The 22,139-nt window shown below is 45.0% G+C and overlaps 1 protein-coding gene across 1 annotated transcript in view; it reads right to left on the minus strand.

Annotated features, from left to right (window-relative positions):
- ZNF827 (zinc finger protein 827) overlaps window positions 1-22,139 on the minus strand; it is a 377,001-nt gene that overhangs the window by 148,281 nt on the left and 206,581 nt on the right. Inside the window, 2 exon segments of the mRNA XM_029601924.1 lie at window positions 3,544-3,777; window positions 16,492-16,972. Coding sequence (XP_029457784.1) covers window positions 3,544-3,777; window positions 16,492-16,972 — 715 coding nt within the window.

Raw genomic sequence — 22,139 nt, forward strand, 5'->3', positions numbered from 1 at the left:
ACGTATTTTGCGATGTTTCCAAAATAGCACATTTGTGTGTGTATGCACGACCTACACGCATATATAATCGTTTAATTTTCAAACATTTTCCACATGTAAAATCGGCATATATGCGTGTAAGTCGGGCGTACACACAAATATGCTATTCCCTGTGGGTAGAGTGAGTTCTCTCCATGACCCAAGGGCCCACAAACCAAGTTCAAGTATAACAAAATGCCTGCAGTAAGTGGTGATTTGACTGCTGTGTCGAGGACCGCATCCCACCCTGACACACCCTGTCCTACCCTCCGGCCCTTGTTATGCTCGATAACTTGTAATGTGGCCCCAGCACAAAACAGTTTGCCCACCCGATATAGAACATGTAGTATGTGGCCCCTCTCTCTCTCTGACATATAGAACCTGTAGTATGTGGCCTCTCTCTCAGACATACAGAACATGTAGTATGTGGACCCTCTCTCTCTCTGACATATAGAACCTGTAGTATGTGGCCTCTCTCTCAGACATACAGAACATGTAGTATGTGGACCCTCTCTCTCTCTGACATATAGAACCTGTAGTATGTGGCCTCTCTCTCAGACATACATAACATGTAGTACGTGGCCTCTCTCTCCCTCTCTGACATACGAACATGTAGTATGTGGCCCCTCTCTCTATCTCTCAGACATACATAACATGTAGCATGTGGCCTCTTTCTCTCTCTCTCTCTCTGACATACAGAACATGTAGTATGTGGCCTCTTTCTCTCTCTGACATACAGAACATGTAGCATGTGGCCTCTCTCTCTGACATACAGAACAAGTAGTATGTGGCCTCTCCCTCTGACATACAGAACATGTAGCATGTGGCCTCTCTCTCTCAGACATACATAACATGTAGTATGTGGCCTCTCTCTCTCAGACATACATAACATGTAGTATGTGGCCTCTTTCTCTCTCTCTCTCTAGCATGTGGCCTCTCCCTCTCTCTCTGACATACAGAACATGTAGCATGTGGCCCCTCTCTCTCAGACATACATAACATGTAGTATGTGGCCTCTTTCTCTCTCTGACATACAGAACATGTAGCATGTGGCCTCTCTCTCTCTCAGATATACATAACATGTAGTACTTGGCCTTGCTCTCTAACAGGAAACAGAAAAGAAGACGTTGACCAGTCGTCTTAATTCTTGAATAATATTTATTAGGGAGATTAAAGTTGAAACAATAACGAATGGATAATCCAATTCGCTCGATTCTGGCCGAGTTTCACCTATAACATGGGCTGCATCAGGGGCTGCAATTAGAGTGCTGATTTTGTCCTGCTGCACCTCATGCTCGGAACTGAAATAGCTGTGCAGCATTTAGACTGCAACTGCAATACATCTGTGAATGCATGTGGATCCCAAGTAGGTATGACAAGACGTCATCCTGAGCCAACTGCTAAACTCTCAGGTCAACATCTCTGTGGTTCCTATATGGCCAAAGGCATTGACCCGGTAGGATGGAGTTCTTGTATGGCGCTAAAACATTTTATATACCGCCATTCCAAACTAATCTGTGAAGTGGGAGAGTGCCTGTTGTCCAAGAAGCCAGCGTGAGTGCCGTGCACTGGCTGGGGAACTGAAATGTGCACTTGGTGTAGAGAAGCTGAGGGTTTAGCAGTTGGCTCAGGATGAAGTGATGTCACATCTACTTGGGATCCACATTGTATTCACAGATGTATTGGAGCTGCAGTCTAAATGCAGGGACATTTATGGTCAAATCAGGACTGGATTATTAGGACACGGCACCGGATGGCAACCCTAGAGATCCCATGGTGAGAAGGAGCACGGTGGTGAGAAGAGGGGGAATAAAGGAGACAGTGTTGAGAGAGAGGAGAGAGTGAAGAAGGAGAAGAGCGACTGGGGAAGTGGTGAAAGCTGAATGAAGGAATTTATCACCTGTTAGGAGGAGGAGGAGGGGCTGTAGTGAACGGTGTGAGAGGAGAAGACAGGAATAAAAAACAAAATAGATGGAAAAAAACAATGGAGAACAAGTTGAGAAAGAAAAGAACAAAGAACAAAAAATGTATGGGACTCATGAAAAAGCATGGAAAAAACTTGTTTAAATGGAAAATGTGCTTTGCAACTAATATAAAACATGCAAAATGTGCAGAACCACTGCTGCCAAACCTGAAAAGCCACATTTTCTAACTGCTGCTGTGGAGCCTGGAGCTCGGTGTGCGGACTTTGCACCATTTTAGTAACCCTCCTCTGAAAGATTGATATCCCCTGTAGCAAAGGGGTAAGCAACTCTGGTCCCCAAGCCGGCCGGGTTTTCAAATTATCCACAGTGAACATTCAGGACGTGCATTTGCCTGCCCTGCCTCCACTGCAAGCAAACACATCTCATGCATATTCATTGTGGATGCCCTGAAAACCCGGCCGGCTTGCGGCCCTCCAGGACCGGAATTGCCTGCCTCTGCCCCGCGTGTTTTAAGCCGTGTACTGTATTTCCTGCTGTTTTGCGGCCGCATGTGGTGCCGTCACCCTACAAGCCTGTCCCCTGTACATCTCTGCTTGAAAGGCCTGAAGCCACCTGGGCTGAAGTGGCTTCTTCAGGGGTAACAGAATGGAAACGGAAGAGACAAAACAGGGGAACCAAACATGGATTCGCTTCTTATTACCGAGGCCCCCCACACGCACAAACCTACACAGCAGATTATGAGGACAGCAACACCTCCTGATTGATTCAGGAATTTCCTCTAGGAGAGCCATTCCAAACCAGAGAGGCAGATGGGGGACAGCCACGTTACAGAGAGACAATAAAAAGAATGCAAAATGTATTACGCGCACACTCCTCGGTTCATGGTGAGTCGGATAACATTCCTAATTCAAAACAAACACAACATCACAAAAACAATCATACACCGCATAAAGATACTTTGGTGCATTAAAAATAACCAAAACGTCTACAGCATTATTCATGTATTTAAGAATGAAAAAATCCCCCCCCCCCCCCCCCCTCCTGGCTGGCCAATGTCAAATATGAGCTGCGGCTGAGGAAGAGCAGTAACGATTTCCGTTTCATTCAGTATTCCTTTCTGCTGCCACCCGGGAAGCACACAGCTACACCTCCCTCAGGAAGGCAAAAGGTTTAGCCCTTCCCAGCGCAGAACCACACGGTAATAATCACGCTCAGGATATCAATAAAACATGAAGACTTCTTCCATGCGATATCCACCCAAAAGACAATTCTCCTAAGGCTCTTACGTGGGTGCCAGAACTGGACGCGTGCTGACCAAGGTCCTGCAGAGCAGAGACCTGCTCACCTGTGCATCTGAACCCCCAGCCCCCAGGAGCGGGAGTAGGTTTAAGGCCGACCCCATTCAATATTCAAGCAGTAATTTTACAGAGATTAGGTTTCAGACTACGGTTCTTTTGCATATTTTATCTTGAAAAGCAGATCCGTTTGCGAGGTCACGGGGACTGGATTTTTTGGTCGCTTGGATACTGCTCGCTAGACGAACATGTGACGTGCGATTAAATGAGCGGCAGGGTGATGTATTTTGAAAGAAGCCAGGTACCTGAAAGCTTCATCAGGAGCTCGGACGCTGCCTTCACGGAGATGTCCTGCCGTAGCATGTCAGTGGGGACGTCCTGTGGTCTGAACTTCACCTCGGGGACGTTCACGCAAGGAGTCTCGGGTCTCTGGTTGTATGCATAGCTGGGCTGGGGCAAGGGTGGGCTCACGGCCTCCTCATCCTTTGGCTCTTCCTTTACTTGAAATGTAAGCGTCAAGGGCTCTTTCTGATTGGCAGCTGTCGCAACAGATAAAAAGTTTTAGTGAGATATGGAAGGCAGGTAGAAGGGATGACAAGAAAGTAGCACTACAGCCCCACAAATTGGACAGGTACTGAGCTGGGTGCAATGAGACGAGTCCATCCCCAGAGTATTATCATATCTTCACATATGTAGACCGGAAAATTGCAAAACATACAATAAAATCCAACAAACAAAACAAAATGACATTGTAACAGCAAACACTATTCCCTAGCCATGCTGCAAACGCCGGCCCATACTGAGAGCAGGACGTGGCAGCTTTGCCCATGCACGTACCGAGGACAGGTTAACCGAGAGGAAGTACTGCAATTCCATTCCCGGCATTTCTGTCCCCTCTCCCCCCTCATACATGATGCCACGCCAAACCCACAGAAGGCATGCGTTTCCAGAACAACGCCCCACTGAAACCAGTTTACAGTTTTATTTATTTATTTAGGAGTTTTTTTATATACCGAGGTATAGCACAAAAATGCCTTCACTCCGGTTTACATTTATAACAACCTGTTACATCCAACGCATTTAAACAGGAACATGAACTGGTAGTGAACAATAACTTAGTACAATAAATAGAAAACCAAACAAACGATATAAATCATAAGACAGTTAGCTTTCCCCGCGATGTTTCTCACACATCTCACATTGTAACAGGTTGCCCGGTCCTAGGGTGTTGCCTAAAAGTGAGGTGGTTAAGACTTCTGTACAATTATTAGCCGGTGTGTTTTCAAAAAAATCAAGATACTTTATTAAAACAGTTTCCCACCAGCGTGGATCTGAACTCCAGCCACGCCAAACTGCTTTGCAGCGATGCTTCACAGCCTTGCGCTTCCTTAGGAGGTCAAACTAGCCGTCCAAAATGAGGTCATTAACCATTGTGCTTTCAAGGAAAAGCGCACCATGAACTCTGAGCTTCCCACTAGTAGCAATGTGAGCCCATACCGGTCCCTACCAAGACATGTGTGCACGCTCCCCAGCCCAGAGGAACTAGGGAACCAGAGTGTGGGACCCAATCGAAGAGAGAAAATTCATTTTTAAGTTAGTTGTACCTTCTAAAGGAGTGTTGGTACTGCTATATAAATAACATTGCAGAGCTTGGAAGGAACATTTAAACCTCCTCATTAAACTTTTCTTCAACAAGGCAGGGCAGAGCATGGAGCAAAAACCTTCTCTCCCCAAGCCCAGCACCAGTGTGCGAGGGAGTGATCAGAGACATAACCACAACTGCACTGCGGCAAAACCAAGGGGTTAAGTCCCCAGCTTGGACCTCAATTGCAAGATATTATTACTGGGAGAAGACAAGCTAACACCAGGAAGTCAATATTCAAAGCTGGTCGTTTAAGTAACTTGGCCAGATATGACTTATCCGGCGAAGTTACAAGGTATATTCAGCAGCACAGCTATGTTGCTGAATATACGCGTATATATTCATGCTTAGCCGAGTTGTAACTGGCTAAGTTTAGACCTGCTCTATGGCACACGTAGCTTAGCCGGTTGACTTATGCAGCTAAGACCGAATAGCACAAGCTAGATGCATAATTCATACAGATAACTTGCTTCGCTCCAATCCGTCCCGCTACACATGAACAAATTATGTGGCTAACGCTTTAGCCATATACATGACTTATGCTGCTAAGCAGTGGCTGCTGAACATAGGCACATAATCAGCGGCCGCTACTTAGCCGCATACGTTACACTTATCCAGCTAAATAGTACTAAACATGCTCTGAATATTGACCTCCAGAGGTTTAAATTAAAATTATAAGAATTGAGTAAGTTTTAAATCAGGAGGAACCCAGTTGGGGAAACTGCAAAGGTCAGAGTTCGTGTCTGAAGAAGACTTCCAAGCTCTGAGCTGCACCCAATCGGAAGGCAGAGTTCTGAGCTGCACCCAATCAGAAAGCAAAGCTCTGAGCTGCACCCAATCAGAAGGCAGAGTTCTGAGCTGCACCCAATCGGAAGGCAAGGACTGGCATCCGGAACGTAGGCAAGTAGTCCTGAAACTCACAGTAGACTCTGAAGGATTTATGAAAAAGCAGTCCTGCCTTCTGATTGGGAGTGTGCCTGTCACTGTGCCTGGGGAGGCGGATAAAAGGAAAGCCACTGTGTGAAAAAAAAGTTCAATTTCCACAGCCATTATGGAGATTGGCTATAAGATACTATATTACTGGTACTTAACACCCGCTAAACTTCCCGCCCTTTAAAGAGTGCTGGAGGGGATGTGGGACTTTGGGAACATTTTATGATTCGTGGTGGGGCTGTCCACGTATTCAAGGGTTTTGGGTGGAAACTATTTCTTTTTTTAGGTCATTAACGGGGTGGAAGGTAGTTCTGTATCCCAAATTGTTTCATTTGGGTATTTTGAATCAACCACTCTCTGAATTGGAATATAAACTCCTAATGCAACTCCTGCTTGCTGCAAAGGGAGAAATGGCGAGGGAGTGCCGCACACAGTCATGTGAAGGGGCCTGGGTTTGATTTTTGGTCAGCTGGGTCTGGGGAGCTGCGGAGGAAGAATTTACAGACAATGGACAGGGGGAGTGGGGGGATACAGTTATAGTCATCATTCAGTGGCTACATCTAGTGGCCAGGCTTAGGGCCCCTGAGTGCAGGCTCTGGAAGGAGCCCTGGTGCATGGCCCCTGGCAGAGGACTTTTGTTGCAATGATCGGACTAAACAAAGATGAGAGGAGATATTAAAAAAAAAGGGGGTGTTCCTCAGGCTCATAGCGCCAGATCCCAGCCCTGGTTCCAAATGCGCCAGATCCCAGCCCCAGGTACCTGGTTTCTTCCAAAAAAAGGAAAAGAAAACCATGGTGGTTCTAGAAAGCAAAGGGAAAGAAGAGCAGGCTTCCTAAGGAGGAACAGAGATTCACATTATTTGTGCTTTGATCACTGTGCTGGCATTGCAAAAGCAACGAGAGAACTGAAGAAAGAGGTGCAGACAAGCCCCGAGTGAATACAACCCAGTATCAGCTTTACACTGAGCAAAGTCTAAATTCTCCACAGTGAAGGATCAAAGTCATTTGCAAGGTGAAAATGAGGAGAGAGCCAACACTGATGCACATCTGGGGCAAAACAGCTGCAGTGTAATTCTAAAGAACATCCCCAGCAGTTGCATGGCAGAGCGCTGGTCATCGCTGAGGCTATTGGTGTGGACGGCAAAATCTGAGCCCTCTCTATAGTGCTTCAGCTTCATAGTGCTACAGTACTCTCTAACTCACAGCCAAATCTAAATGAGGGGGATTGAAAAACACATCTTAGGATGCAAATATTTCTGGGGAGGCAAAAAAAACTTCTCTTCTTCTCATGGGAAATCTCTCTTCTTTTTCAATAGCACCGGCACAGTCACTAAGTCTGCATTTATATCCACGCACCACCTATATGGGAGATTTTTAAGAAAGAGAGCTCCAGCTTCCATCCCCAGTGAATTTAGAACTTGTTGCTAAGTAACAGGGCTTAGAAGTTGGGTTCAGGGGGAGGAGTCACGTGATGTGGTGAGCCGGGAAGGAGGGTTTCTCACCGGCTTCGTGTGCCAGCTCCCACAATCAGCTAAATTCGTCTGACTACAGGTGAGAGTCTCGTAACCTGATTCAAGCATATGTCAATAGTGCATTATATGCAGCGGACTTCCCCAACGATGACAACCCAAAGGAGGTAAGAAAGAAAAAGAAAAACCCCGAGGCCTGGAGCCTAAGATGACGGGCAGAGGTGACTCTGTGGGCAAACCCCCCACCTCAGCTGTAACCATTGCTGACATAAAGGAGGCAAACCGGGCGGCGTTGGACAAAAAATTAGATGGAATCGTGACACAAAATTCTGACATGAACACCACACTCACTGAATTGGTTCTGTGACTGGACCAGGCTGAGGGCCGCATATCCATCCTTGAAGATGACATCCTTAGCGGTCGCCACTAAAATGGCGGCCCAAGAGAAAAAGATCACGGAGCTCAGTGAAAAACTAGATGATTTGGAAAATAGCGCTCGCCGGTCAAATCTACGTTTTCTGGGCATACCTGAATCTGTCGAGGAACGAAATTTAAAATCATTGCTAGAATCGTGGCTTCCCGAGGCGTTAGATTTACCAGACCTCAAAGGGACATTTGTTGTGGAGCGTGCTCACAGATTCGGGGCAAAAAAAAGACCAAGCAGCTAGGCCCTGCATTGTAAAAGCGAAAGTCCTCAATTTCGCTCACAAACATGAAATCTGGCAAGCATATAGTAAAAAACCAGACATTTCCTATAAAACTCACAGCGTCCGCACATTCCAGGATTACTCGTTTAGGGTATCTGAATTCTGTAAGAGCCACTCATCAGTTTACTCCCTTCCCTATCAGAGACAGATCAGATTTTCACTGCAATATCCGGCAAAGCTGCGAATACGGCATGGTGATCGATCCAATGTTTTTGACAGGCCAACTACAGCCAAAGACTTTCTGGAAACTTTACCAAGATGAGCCAAGTTATGAAAGGGTTAATGCACGCTGCGTCTATGGATGGCTCCGGCAGCCATTTTACTGCAGGTGAAGTTTTTCTTCTCTTGACACAGTTAATTTGTTGAGGAATCTTGGCTTGACAAGACAGGACAATATTTATCTTACAAGGAAGTGAGGAAAAAGACTTGATACTTATCTCGCTATTTCAGGAATGTCGGCTCTGCTCAAGAGGTCCCCTCTCAGTTTAATATGCTGTGAATCAGCGCTGTTCTTTTGCCTTTTTTTTTTTTTATGGTTTGAAGAACGTAGTCTAACTAAAGCAGGACTATGCAACAATCTTTGAAACGGGAGCTAGAAATGTGTCTCTCAGTCAGACCTTTTAGGAGCAGAGGACCCAAGAAGAACAGCCAGCACCTATTGCTAAGGTAGGGACAAATTGGGAACCTCTCTGAACACCTACAGTCCGATGGAAATCGTCCTAACAAGATTTTCCCACTTCTGATTTGGATAATCTGCAAAACTCGTCCTCACCATGTTCTACCCCATTATTAGGACTTTAATTTTACATGGCCAAGAACTCTATCGTATGTTTTACACTTTATAAAGCCTAGAGTTCATGGCCTCCACCTTATGCTTGAGGAATGTTCTCAGATTATAACAATACGATCGGGAGTGTGGCACTCGTCCACAAAGAGGCATGACTCCATTCCCTCGAAGATCGGGGGGGAAGGGGGGGGTTTGGACTGGGGGTGATATAGAAATATGGTTTATAGTTGGGGGATGAGAAAAGGGTCGTTTGGGAAAGGGATATTCTGGTTTTCTACTCTCGCCTTTTTTCTAGGAAGAGTTCTAATATGGCTTTACTTTTGGAGTTGACTTAAAGTTTCTAAAATTGTGATGTTGTTAAGGTTTAGCAATTATTTTACAAGCTATCAGAGTAAGGGAGGTTATTCGACCCAAGGATTCTGTGTGTTGCTCTTCTCATGATCTCTTTCTTCGTGTGAGAGGTGGGAGAGAGACACAGATGAGTGGGTTGGGCTGGAAGCCTCCCCTGGTAACATGGATTTATGGTTATATCATACAGATAGCTCTGAGCCTAAGAGTTATGAATAAAATATTCTCATGGAACGTGAATGGTTTGGGATCACCCATTAAGAGGAAAAAAATTCTAACATTTAAAATGAGCACAAGCAGCAATTGCTTGTTTACAAGAGATGCATCTTTCATCAGGGGAAAGTGCAAAACTAAAGAGAGAGTGGGTTGGCTCTTGTGTTTATTCAGCAGCCCAAGGTAAAAAAGCAGGAGTTGCCATATTGATAAATAAATCAGCTAACTTTAAGGTAATCAAATGCACACAAGACCCAGAGGGTAGATCTGTTATTCTTAAAGGAGAGTGGAATAGATTATTAGTCACAATATGTAACGTTTAAGCTCCTAATGAATATTCACATGTTTTTTTTTGTTAAATTATTGAATTCTCCACTCATACATTCACAGGGCACACTCTTTCTGTTGAGAGATTTCAACTGCACGCATGACCCCGCACTGGATAAAAACCCACCGCTATTGAGACACAGAGGCGGAAAAAAGAGAGGAATGGCGTTCCTCTGCCATCAGTTATGGCTCTTGGATATCTGGAGGTCCCTTCATTCGAAAGAGAGAGATTATATGCATATCTCTAGGTCACATTCATCTCTCTGTCAAATTGATTACATCTTGGTCTCTCAATCTCAATTTCACGCAATAGTTAGAGCAGATATCGAGTTACAAACAATCTCTGACCACTCTCTAGTCTCTGCTATTCTGAAATTTTCAAATGGCAAAGACTATGAAAGAGTTTGGCGATTTCCCGGGTAGCTTAAGGATGACACGAGGTTCTAGAAATTTTTACAAGAGAAATGGAAGGACTTTGCCATACACAATCAACCAAATGTCCAAACCCCTCATATACTGGGAAACTGGCAAGGTAGTGCTGCGAGGAGAGATAATCACATGTTAAATCACGCAATAAAAGCCTACATATCAGCATTCTTCAACTAGAAACACAACTAGCAGATGCTAAATTCACACTGATACAAGATCCCTCTGAAGTTCAGAGACACAAATATTACAGTATTCTGGAGAGTCTGAACACGCTTCTCCTCTTGCAAGCTCAGTACACCTTACAAAAAGAGGGCCAACACCTTTTCTGCTTTGGAAACAAGCTGGGAATCTCCTGGCAAACCTACTGCGTTCCACCAAACAAAATACTTTTGTAGCCCATATGAGAAATCATCATAAAGAACTAGTTACCCATAAAAAGGACATATGTGAGGTCTTTCGTACTTTTTATGAGACCTTATACACCACAGATCCTAATGAAGAGAAAGAGGTAAAGGACCTCTTCTTTCAAAATCTTCCACTCCCAAAACTTTTGGGACGTCAATTGGAATTTTTGAACCAACCAATTCAAACCTATGAGGTATTGCAAGCTATTGCATCTGTAAAATCTGGCAAATCCCCAGGTCCCGACAGATTCTCATGACTTTCATAAAATACTGTGAGAAAACCTGGTCACCCCCTTGACAAATCTCTATTTAGATGGTCTCGCTAAATGGATCTTCCCGACAACCTTTAATTTGGCTCACATCACAATACTTTCCAAACCTGGAAAAGATCCCCTCCTACCCTACTCTTATAGACCGATTTCGCTTTTAAATTGCAATCTAAAAATGTTAGCGAAAGTTTTAGCTGACAGATTAAACATCTTACTGCCTGCTCTAATTTTGACACATCAAGTAGGGTTTGTCAAGGGGAGGAAGGCGAATTCGAACATTATTAGTTTACCGACGGCTCTAAAGGTCTGCCAAGTAAACTCCACCCCAGCTTTGGCCATCGGAGTCGACTCTGAGAAAGCATTCGACAGAGTCTCATGGCCATATTTTTTTTCGGCACTGCAAAGATTTAATTTCCAGGGAGATTTTTTGAAATATATACTATTACTTTACGTTCGGCCAATATCATGTATCATAGTCAATAGATGCCTATCAGGGGATGTATGCATCCAAAGTGGTATAAGACAGGGATGCCCCTTTTCACCACTGCTTTATATTTTATCCAGAGATCCCCTTCTGAGAAAGACAGAGATAGACCCCCGCATTAGAAGTTTTGGAGGGCCCCCGCACCACTTCACGGTAGCGGCGTTTGTGGATGATGTTTTAGTTTTCCTTACTGACCCACAACAGTCCCTCCCTGCAGTATTGCAACTACAGAACGACTTTAGATAGTTCTCGGGCCTGAAAATTAATCAGGACAAGTCTGAAGCTATTGATGTTACAGGCACTCTTAAACTTGGATGGCCTGGAACTTTTCCTCTGAGATGGGTAATTGGAGAAATGAAATACCTAGGCATCAAAATCCTGATTAATGTAGATAATGTATATAAGGCAAACATTCAACCATTATTAAATCACATAAACGAAACACTGGAAAGCTGGCAATTGCTACCTCTTTCCCTAATAGAAGAAGAATCCAGCTTTACAAAATGGTGGTTCTTCCCAAGCAGTTGTACATCTTACAAATGGCACCTCTTTGGATTTCCAAACGAGACCATAAACACCTTCTCAGAGCTCTCCGTTCCCATTGGTATTCTAGCTCGTCTCCCCCGCCAGAGATAGGAATTCTCAAGAGACCTACAGATAAAGGTGGACTGGGGTGCCCAAATCTACAACTTTATAATTTAGCATGTAGCATGAGATATGTGGGAGATTGGCTCTTTACCACCTCAAATTTTATTCCATGTCAAAAATCTCTTAAAATGGTATGGGGTTTCCTCATTAAACCCTTTCCTTCAGATAGATTCCCACCTAATCCCCCCAAATCTTAAGCAACACATCTTTCTTCGTACATGCAGAAATGTGTGGATGCAAATTTGCAAACTCCCCCACTACTCGTCTCGATTAACTTCACTCCTAACAATAGCCAATCATTCACTTTTTCCACCCGGCTTGAATGCAAAGCCCTTTAATAGATGGCACAAACAAAATCTTACATATATCTATCAAATGTTTGATCCCTTATCTGAACATTTACTGGATTTTACCGAATTGTGCCACAAATTCACACTCACACACACTGATTTTTTTGCCTTCCTGCAAGTGCGACACTTCATTAACAGCAAGTTGACTTATTTTCAGGAATCCCCTAACAATAACAATTTGTGAGATACCATATATCTGGGAAAACGACAACGTCCCACAGTATCTACATACTATAAAACCTTAGTGATTATCAGCCAATTACCAGCTTTAGAAAATTTATACACAAGATGGGTAGACTGGCCGCTGTTTTTGTTAACCTTAGAAGAGTTCCGAAACATTTTTGCTACTTTACATGACAACTCTGACAATGTACTCCTAAGAGAATCTTACTATAAATTTTTTTGGTGAGCCTATATCACCCCATCTTGAGCCTTCTACTTTAAGATAAGCACATCGAAGTTATGTCAGAAGTGCTGAGGGGAAGAGGGTACCTTTCGCCACTGTTTTTGGGAATGCCCTAAAGTCTTGGAGTTTTGGGCAGAAGTAAAGACCACACGTGCAGGCCTAATTAAAATAAACCTACCCCTAGACCCCAACTTGTGGTTCTTTGGTTCCGAAACACTACAAACTAAATTTAAACCCTGAACTCCTTTTATTTTTTAAGAGAGCTGGGCTCATTGGTAGGAAAGTTATCCTAACATGTTGGGTTGACAATCATGGGCCTAGCCATGAGCACTGGTTTCAGAGCATGCTCCGTCTCTGTTCCCTAGAGTATGCAATCGCTAAGAATACCTCGCCAAGGAAGTTTGTTGGTGTTTTACAAATATGGTCTGCTTTTTTAATTTATTTAGCACCCACAATGGAGCAAGATCGGGAAATACAAGAAATATGATCATTTGCGGAAGAGAGCTTTGGCACCTATTGCTCAGCGTATCGTACTAAATTTTTATAATTCTTGAGACTATCCCAGTTTCCACAACTAATGGACATCTCTGCTTCACTTTGTGCTTCAAACCGGTTGCATTTTTTTTTCCACAAGGCTCTTATCTAACATCTCCATATACAAACCAGGAAGACTAATATCCAAATTTTTCAACTGAGCTCTCACCTTTCAACAAACAACCATTTGGACCTGATTCCAGTTCTCTGGAAGGCAACGGGGTTCATATTACTCATATCACTTATCCTAATTACTTTTATAGGCCTATATATATATATATATATATATAAACCTGTTAAAATTTGTACAATCGTTCAAAACTGTCAAGGCCGGAGTAAAGGGGGTGGGAAGGGTGGGTTGGAAGTGGGAGGTAGTTTAGGAGGTGTTCTGATTAGTAGGTTATTTAGTTTATGTTTGTAATATCAAAACTTCAATAAAAATATTTCTAAAAAAAAAATAAAAAATGACAGGGGACCTTCTGCTTTGTGCCAGAGGATCCACTTGATCACCACCATCTGCTCAAACTGTAGCTTTCTGTAGAGAGGGAATAATTCCTGCCTCGCTGCTGCAGGCTGTCTGAAGAACTGGATGCAGGTTTTCTTTTGCCTACTGTCTGCTGCTGGAGCTGCGTAGCGCATTCCCCGCCACACAATAAAATGTCAGACCAACACAAAAATACCATTTTGTCTGGTCTTTAAATGCCATTTTAAATACATTCGATCTCTAACACAAAGACAATTTCTTTTTCTTGTTTTTAACCTTTTGAAATTTTTTGTAATTTATTTTACTTTTTTTAATTATCGTACATTTTTTTTCTGGGAGCCTGAAAGTATTCTCTGTTTTTTGATAGCACTTCCAGGCACTTGTGGCAGATGGCATGTAGGTAGCATACAAATACCAATTGTCATTTTATTATTATTTATTATGATTATTATTTATTTATTAGTCACCTGGGGCCAGATTCTAGGCGACAGAGTGTATACATTCATAATAAAAATTCAAAAACAAACAGATAAACTAAAATAACAATAGACAGAGGAATTTTATGGGGGGAAAAAAAAGCACATTCTGCATGTTGATTGCTTACAAACGTCTTGGTCTGGGCTCCTTGAAATCAGGTGGCTGCTTGCACCCTTGTATACAAGCCGATTGGGCTGCACGCTAACAGATTTGCATCCTTGTAGCTGCGATCACCATCACTAGATAGAGCTGTTCAGCTGCTGTAAGGATTTGCTACATATTGCTAATTAAGGTGAATCAGTAAGAGTGGCTGTTATCTGGCCTAGGTCAACCTGGGCCAGATAACAGCCTAATCCAGGCTAATCCAATCCTGATTAGGTCCCATAAGCTATGGACATCTAATCCTGCTATCTTTAGAGACATTTAAGACACAAGTCTATAAATGCAACAAAGCAAAAACCAGGGCTGGTTCAGGCCAACAAGAATCAGCCAGGTGATAACCCTGAGTTCCCAGTCTTAGACCCTAATAGTCTTAGGCTCCTCTTAAACAGTTCAGATCTTCTCTGAGATCTGATACAATATTTCATATCAGATCCCTACCGAACTGATGTTAATTTTACACCGTGTTTATCTGCATCAGTCACACTGTACAGAAACATTTAAAGCATCTTGCTGATGTATGCACAATCTGTGATTTAATAAGACATTATGCCATTGCTCTGTGTCAAGATACCTACAAAAAAAAAAACAAACTCATCTGCAGCCAAAAAGCTTTCAGTATTTTTTCAAAGCGTGGGTCAGCAGATTACAATGATATCAGAGCTACTGAAAAACACCTCTTGGTTTTCACAGCCCGAACTGATGTTCCATTTAAATGGCTTTCTTCCCACGTTAGTGGAATTCTTCCGTACCCTTTAATTCTCCCTGGTCGCCTTCCTTAGCATGCCGAACCTTTTCTGAAGCCTGATTCTCTACTTCTCTGGCTCAGCTCATGCCTAGGCTGGAGATACTGGTCTCCCCGGGGTGGAAGGACACGGGGAAGGGGAGAACACAAGGCTATGCCAACAAACCTGTCTTTACATGTCACCAAAGCAAGGGGAGAGCAAAACCAAGCTTATTCTAGTGCTTCACCTGGTAATGACATTTACTGAAACAAAGCCCCCTGACCAATCATTATCCACTTAAAAGGGTACTCTCACTCTTCAAAAGACCTCAAATGGTAATGGGAAATCATATTTGAGAATACTAGATCCTCTCAAGATAGGATTCATTTATTTTTATACGCATGTATAGCTATAGGTACAATTTTATCTTCACTTTTGCTTTAGTAAAATGTAGGAGTGGCCTAGTGGTTAGAGAAATGGGCAGAAGACCAGATCCCACGTCCCCCACTAACACTCCATGTGACCTTCAGCATGTCGCTTTATCGCTTGTTACCTCAGATACCCATTTAAACAGTAAGCTCTATGGGGAAGGAACTTGAATTCTAATAATGCTGTAAGCCACTTTGAGCATCATATGGAAGGGCAGGCCAAAAATTATTATTAATGAATATATTGCTATTAGCTGCCCCATCACATCCACATTATAGTAAAATACAGATTTTCTGCAAGACATGCTAAATATTACCATATGTACAATGCGGATTTCGAAGAAGAAACAAGTTGAGAAAAGACTCAGTTTAGTGAAATTTTCTTCTTCCAAAATGCTGATGGTAGGATACTTGATAAAACAGTGCCAGAAAGCTTTATTCGGACACTACTCCTACGTTCTCCTCACCTTTTCTGGTGTGTTTGTTTTATTTCTCGGCACATATGACCGTTCCATGATGTCTGGATACTGCACGCAGTGCCGTGGCCCTATTTTTCTAATCGGGAAGCTGAGGATTCAAACCTACAATCTTCCAGCCCATAAGAGACTCCGATCTCCTTCAGTTAGGCTTCTCACGTCTATCCCTTTATCATTTGTAAGAGAGAGCTGAGCAGAGTAGAAATGGTTTGGGTTTTTTTTTTATCCCATGCACCCGCCTTCTCTTGTGACTTGTGCGGAAGATCTAACCCAGCGTGTGTGACATCACAGTCGTGCTTTTAGCAAGAGTGTATAATGTCACCAACAAGGGAAGGACTCCGAGTCAATCTACAGGGAAGCCAGACGGGCCAGGAAAATACACCTTTTTTTTTTTTCCAGACATTTTAAAGTGTGGCAGCCGCCTTCAGTTGGCCAAAATTGTACAGTGAGCAGTGCAAAAGTCACAAACAGCATGATATTAGGAAGAAAGGTTTGCATTGTTTTGAGCAGGTAAGATCTAGATTTTTAGTGCAAAAGAATGAAATGCTGGGTACCTGAGAGTTTCATCAGAAAGTCAGAGGCCATCTTGACAGAGATATCCTGGCTATAGAGCGAGGACGTGCTGCTGACGTAGTCCAAGGTGTTCTTCTTCAGCTTGGCGTGGTTCTTGTTGCTGGATCTGTCGCCGCCGGGAAAGGGCGGAGGCGACGAGCAGTCCTCCTCGGGAGGCTCTTCCTTGACCGTGAGCGGCGGCGGGGCAGCAGCGTTAGCCTGACCAGCTGGCTCGGGGAGCGGCGTGCTGTGAAACGAGGAGGCCGACCCCGGGGACTCGGTCCCTCCCTCCCGGCTCCCCCCAGATTCACTGAGCTGTGACCCTTTGACCTCCGGGTCGGCGACCTCTTCCTTCACCTTGGCCTCTGTCCTCAGGAAGTGCTGGTGGCAGCGCATGTGGAGTTTCAGGCTGAAGTGGCGGGAGGATGTGAAAGGGCAGAGCTGGCACTGAAAGGTCTCACCCCTGTCCTGGTGCTGATGAACCTGATGAAGAAACCGGAACACAAAAAAAACAAAAACAAAAACAAAAATGTTGGTGAAAAATGAATGCAAGTCTCCTTCCACTCACCCGAGTTATGTGGATCACTTAGATAAGTTTGTCGAGGGCGACACCCCCCATAGTATCTGACTCTACATCCAAATACAGTAAATGCTCGCGTCAGATGACCCAGCATTAAGCCACCCAACAGAATTCAAACACTAACAATTTTATGAAGTGAAATGTTCTCGTCCCTATTTTTCTACAAGTCTCAGCTTCAGCTGTGGAGCCCCAGCGGGCTTCCAGGCCAGAACTTACAGCTGAAAACTCTTCTCTTTCATAGGCGGCCTTGCAAGTGCATTTACTCCCTGCATACATAAACGTTCTTTGCTTTTATTCTCCCTCTTGTTCCTCTGTCAACGTGCTTCTCAATCTTTTTGATGCCCGGGACTGGTTGACTGACCCCCCCACCCCCTAAATTGCCGCGGACCGGCTGAATTGAGGAAGATTCTTGAAGAGTGGGGAGGAGGAGCTCCCTCCTATGGCTGGAAGAGCAGGGGAGTGCCCTCCATGGCCTTTGCAGGGGGCAGTACATATGCCCCTCCCCCCCCCCCGCCTTCAAGGGTCTCCCCCAGTCTCAAACCAGCCACCCCCAAATGCTTGGATTTATTATTTATTTATTTTCTCCTACAGTTCAAATAAACATTGCGTTAAAAGTATCGAAGAACAAAAAGGTTTTCAACAATTCGCTTAAATTTCTTAGGCCAAATACTCGGAAAATGATTCTTCTCTATAAGAAAATTATTCCTTACCTGCTAATTTTCGTTCCTGTAGTACCAAGGATCAGTCCAGACGGTGGGTTATGTTCCCCGTCCAGCAGATGGAGTCAGAACAAAAAGCTCGAGGGGAGGTCCTATATGACCTCATCCCTCGTGCCTCAATCCTCAGTAACTAGACTTACAAGGCCAAGAAGAGAAGAAACGGAGGGAGCAAGAAACTAAGCATTCTCAATAAACTGCTATCAAAAATGTGAACTGAGTTAACCAACCCAAACGGAACTTGCGAACCGAACTGCAAAACCAACAAGCCCTGGGGCACCAGGGAGTGCCGGAGAGAATCAGAAGGAGTAGAATAGACGAGCAGAGGCGTACCCCAACAACAACCCCCAATCACCAGGGAGGGTGTCTGGACTGATCCTTGGTACTACAGGAATGAAAATTAGCAGGTAAGGAATAATTTTCTTTTCCCTGTACATACCAGGATCAGTCCAGACGGTGGGATGTACCAAAGCTTCCCTACGACGGGTGGGCCGAAGAAAGCCCTGCTCGAATGACACTATCTCCGAAGGACCCAAAAATGGAAGCCCGGACATCCAAACGATAGTGTCTAGAGAAAGTATGGAGCGACTTCCAAGTGGCCGCCCTGCAGATCTCCTGTGAGGATACAGACGTACTTTCTGCCCAAGACGCGGCTTGTGCCCGAAGGGAGTGGGCCTTAACTCCCAGCGGCGGCTGACAACCAGCCCCGAGATACGCAGAGGCAATCGCACCCTTCAGCCAGCGGGTGATGGTGGTCTTGGAAGCCATACGACCCTTCCTAGGTCCCGACCAGAGGACAGACAAATGATCCGAGAGCCGGAAATCATTGGTAGACGCCAAATATTGCATCAGACATCGCTTGACATCCAAGGTTCGAAGCTGCCTGGAGTCCTCCGACGAGAAGGAAGGCCGAGACTACCTTCGGTAGAAAGGAGGGTACCGTGCGCAAGGAAACCCCTTCCTCAGTGAAACGGAGATATGGCTCCCGACAGGACAACGCCTGGAGCTCCGAGATGTGGCGCGCTGAACTAATCGCCACCAGAAAAATAGTCTTAAAAGTGAGATCCTTGATGGTGGCCGTCCGTAAGGGCTCGAAGGGTGGACCACTGAGAACCCGGAGCACCAAGTTGAGACTCCAAGAAGGACAGAGCGGCCTAGACGGCGGCTTCAGATGTCGCACCCCCTTGAGGAAGCGCAGAATATCCGAATGGGATGAGAGTAGTGAATCCTTTCCGTTGTGGAGAAGAGCTCCCAAAGCCACCACCTGGACCCTAATGGAGTTATACGCAAGACCCAGATCCAGGCCGGACTGTAGGAAAGCAAGAATCTGAGCCACCGAGGCGTGAGCGGGAAAGATGGAACGCGAGACGCACCAATTCTCAAAAACCTTCCACACCCTCACATACGTAACAGAGGTGGACGTCTTCCGCGCCCTCAGCAGAGTGGAAATCACCGCCTCCGGATACCCCCAATGCCTCAATTTGCGCCTCTCAAAAGCCAGGCCGCAAGACAGAAGCGATCTGCCTCCTTGAAGAAAAAAAGAAAATGTAAACAAACACTTACCCCCAAACCTGACCACAAAGAAGGGAAGGAACAAGAGAGCAGCCTATCAGCAAGTCCCTCTTGCCCAAAACCCAGCCACCACTGTAGCTTAACCTGTCCTCCTCCTAGTCTGTGTCAATTTTAGTTCTTTTTTTTTTTTTTTCTTGATCCCTCAATAGACAGGAAAGGCCTGAAAACCTAAGCTCCTGTGCTGGGGACTATCCAGTCACCTGCTCACATCTGCTGGAGTCAGAAGATACTGAGGATTGAGGCACGAGGGATGAGGTCATACAGGACCTCCCCTCGAGCTTTTTGTTCTGACTCCATCTGCTGGATGGGGGACATAACCCACCGCCTGGACTGATCCTGGTACGTACAGGGAACTAACTTTTCAAGCACCATGCACCCAACTCCTCCGGGGTTTCGTCAAGAAAACTGCCTGCCTCGGAGGTCAATACTCTTCAGGTGAAATCGCTCGGACAAAAGTCTCAGTATTGGTTCTCCCCTAGTCCCAGAACTCTTTGCCACACATAATTATATAAAGGTCTTCCATATCCCCTCTAAGTTGTCTCTTCTTCAAGCTGAAGGGCCTTACCCTGTTTAGCCTTTTTTTTTTTTTATGAAGGATCCCCGTAATCGTTTTTTGTTGTTCTGCTCTGTACTTTTTCTTGTTCTGCTCTATCTTTTTTGACATGCAGCAAACAGTACCCAAGGCGTGGCATGCCATGGATCACTACAGAGGCATTATGACATTCCCAGATTTGTTTTCTATTCCTTCCCAAATCATTCCTATCAATCTGTTTGCTTTTTAAGTCGCTGCCACGCTCTGAGCTGCAGATTTCGATGTGTGGTCCATTATGACCCCTAGGTCCTTCTTGGCAGTAACCTCAGTATTCTGTATACATAGGATTATTTTTTCCCTGTGTGCTTTACTTTGCACAAGAATTATGACACAGAGCAGAGGAGGGGAAAAAAAATCAGGTCTCCTTATTCCAGAAGATGGTGTAAAAATATTGACATTGGCAGCGGTGGGGGTAGCTGCTACCCTTTTAAGGGGCTTGCTTGATGCTTCCAGCAGCTTTCTCTGGCTGCACAGCCATTAACCCACTGGATTTCTTTGGTTATGTGGTTTGTTTACTGAGTGGAAGTGGATGCAGTCTGGGGGCAGACAGGGTTTGCAGCTGGTGCGGGCGTTACGATTGCATGGTTAAAGCTCCATCCTTAAAGGAAAAAAAAAGTTTAAACACCAGCAAAATAGCACACATGTAACTCAACATGCCCTTAACGGAAAAATGCACCTATGGGAAAAAAAACCCATTTTAAAACCATCCTGATTCATAGGCTTAAGGTAGGCCCCAATAGCGGGTCGCCGGACATGGAGCTTGACATCTAGCACTCTGTTACTCTCCTAGAAAAAGGATTCACACTCGACGGATACCTCTTCTGACCTATGAACACCCCCTCCCGTTCATGGAACCAGCATATGATTTTCTCCCCTAAGCGTTGGACCCAGTTTGACGTGAGGATGTAAAACGGAATGAAGCTTCCCCGATACAAAAGCGCTCTCGCTTATTGTGGACTCTCTCACGGTCAGGGTGCCGTAGGACTCAGTCACCGAGGGCGGATTGGCCTATCGGGGCTTTGGGCACGCCCCGGTGGGACGGCCGGGCTAGTCGCGTGATGCTGGCGTCGATCGCGGAGCCGCTGCTATTAAACCTGGCCCGCAGCAGCTCTTCTCGCAGAGCGGGAGCCTCTCTGCTCATTTCTGTTTGTTTTGTTTTTTCTTTTCCCGTGGTTCCATGGCTTTTCTTCTATTTTTTTTTTTGTCTCCACGGCTGCAGCATGCCTCTATAGGCCTGCATTTTTGTTTGTTTTTTCTTTTCCCGCGGTTCCACGGCTTTTCTTCTATTTTTTTTTTTGTCTCCACGGCTGCGGCATGCCTCTACAGGCCCGCATTTTTGTTTGTTTTTTCTTTTCCGCGGCATTGCTGAGCTCTGTGGGATCGCTCCCTGCCCTCATCAACGCGGCGGAAGGGAACATTTCCAGGCCTTCCCTCACACCACCTCGTCGCTCTCTTTGTCTCGCGAGGCAGCCGGCAGACCTCCCACTACTGCCTCGCCACGGTTGAAGGTCTCAGGCTCTGACTGATGACCTCTGACTCATTTCTGCCGACGGCCCCCCCTTATGTTGGGTCCGAGGCAAACAATAACCCTACCCTGCTGCATCGGGCCTTTCTTCTTTGGCTCTTCCAAAGCCATACTATCTGATGGCTCTTCCCACAGCAAGGCCATCAGATAGTATCCCTGCCTGAATCCCTCCTGCCCACCAGTGTATGTACATTTTTTTAATATATATATATATATACATATTCAGAGGTCGCAGGGGAAAAGAGAGTGGGAGTGTGCGAGGGAGCGTGCATATGTGCATGTGTCAGTAGGTGCAAGGCAGTGGATGTGTGTCAGTGGGTGTGACTGTGCGCGTGCGTGTGTGTCTATTTGAGCCAGTGGGTGTGACTGACGTACGTATATATGTGTCAGTGGGTATGAGGGAGCATGTGTGTATGTATGTGTCAGTGGGTGCGTGTGAGTGTGAGCGAGAGTGTGTGTGTGTGTCAGCATGGGAAGAGAAAGTTTGAGCACTCCCTCACCCCCACTAATCCAGAATGTCTTAGGGTGACTAAAGTGTAGAAAGTGGGGGATTTTTAACATTCTTATTGGTTTTAATTATTGTGTATTATCTGATGTGTCTGCTGTCTAAATATATTTTATTGGTATTTGGGAAATTTTTTAAAGTTTTATATGAGTTTAATTAT

This window comes from Rhinatrema bivittatum, chromosome 1, assembly GCF_901001135.1.
Source record: "Rhinatrema bivittatum chromosome 1, aRhiBiv1.1, whole genome shotgun sequence".
NCBI lineage: Eukaryota > Metazoa > Chordata > Amphibia > Gymnophiona > Rhinatrematidae > Rhinatrema > Rhinatrema bivittatum.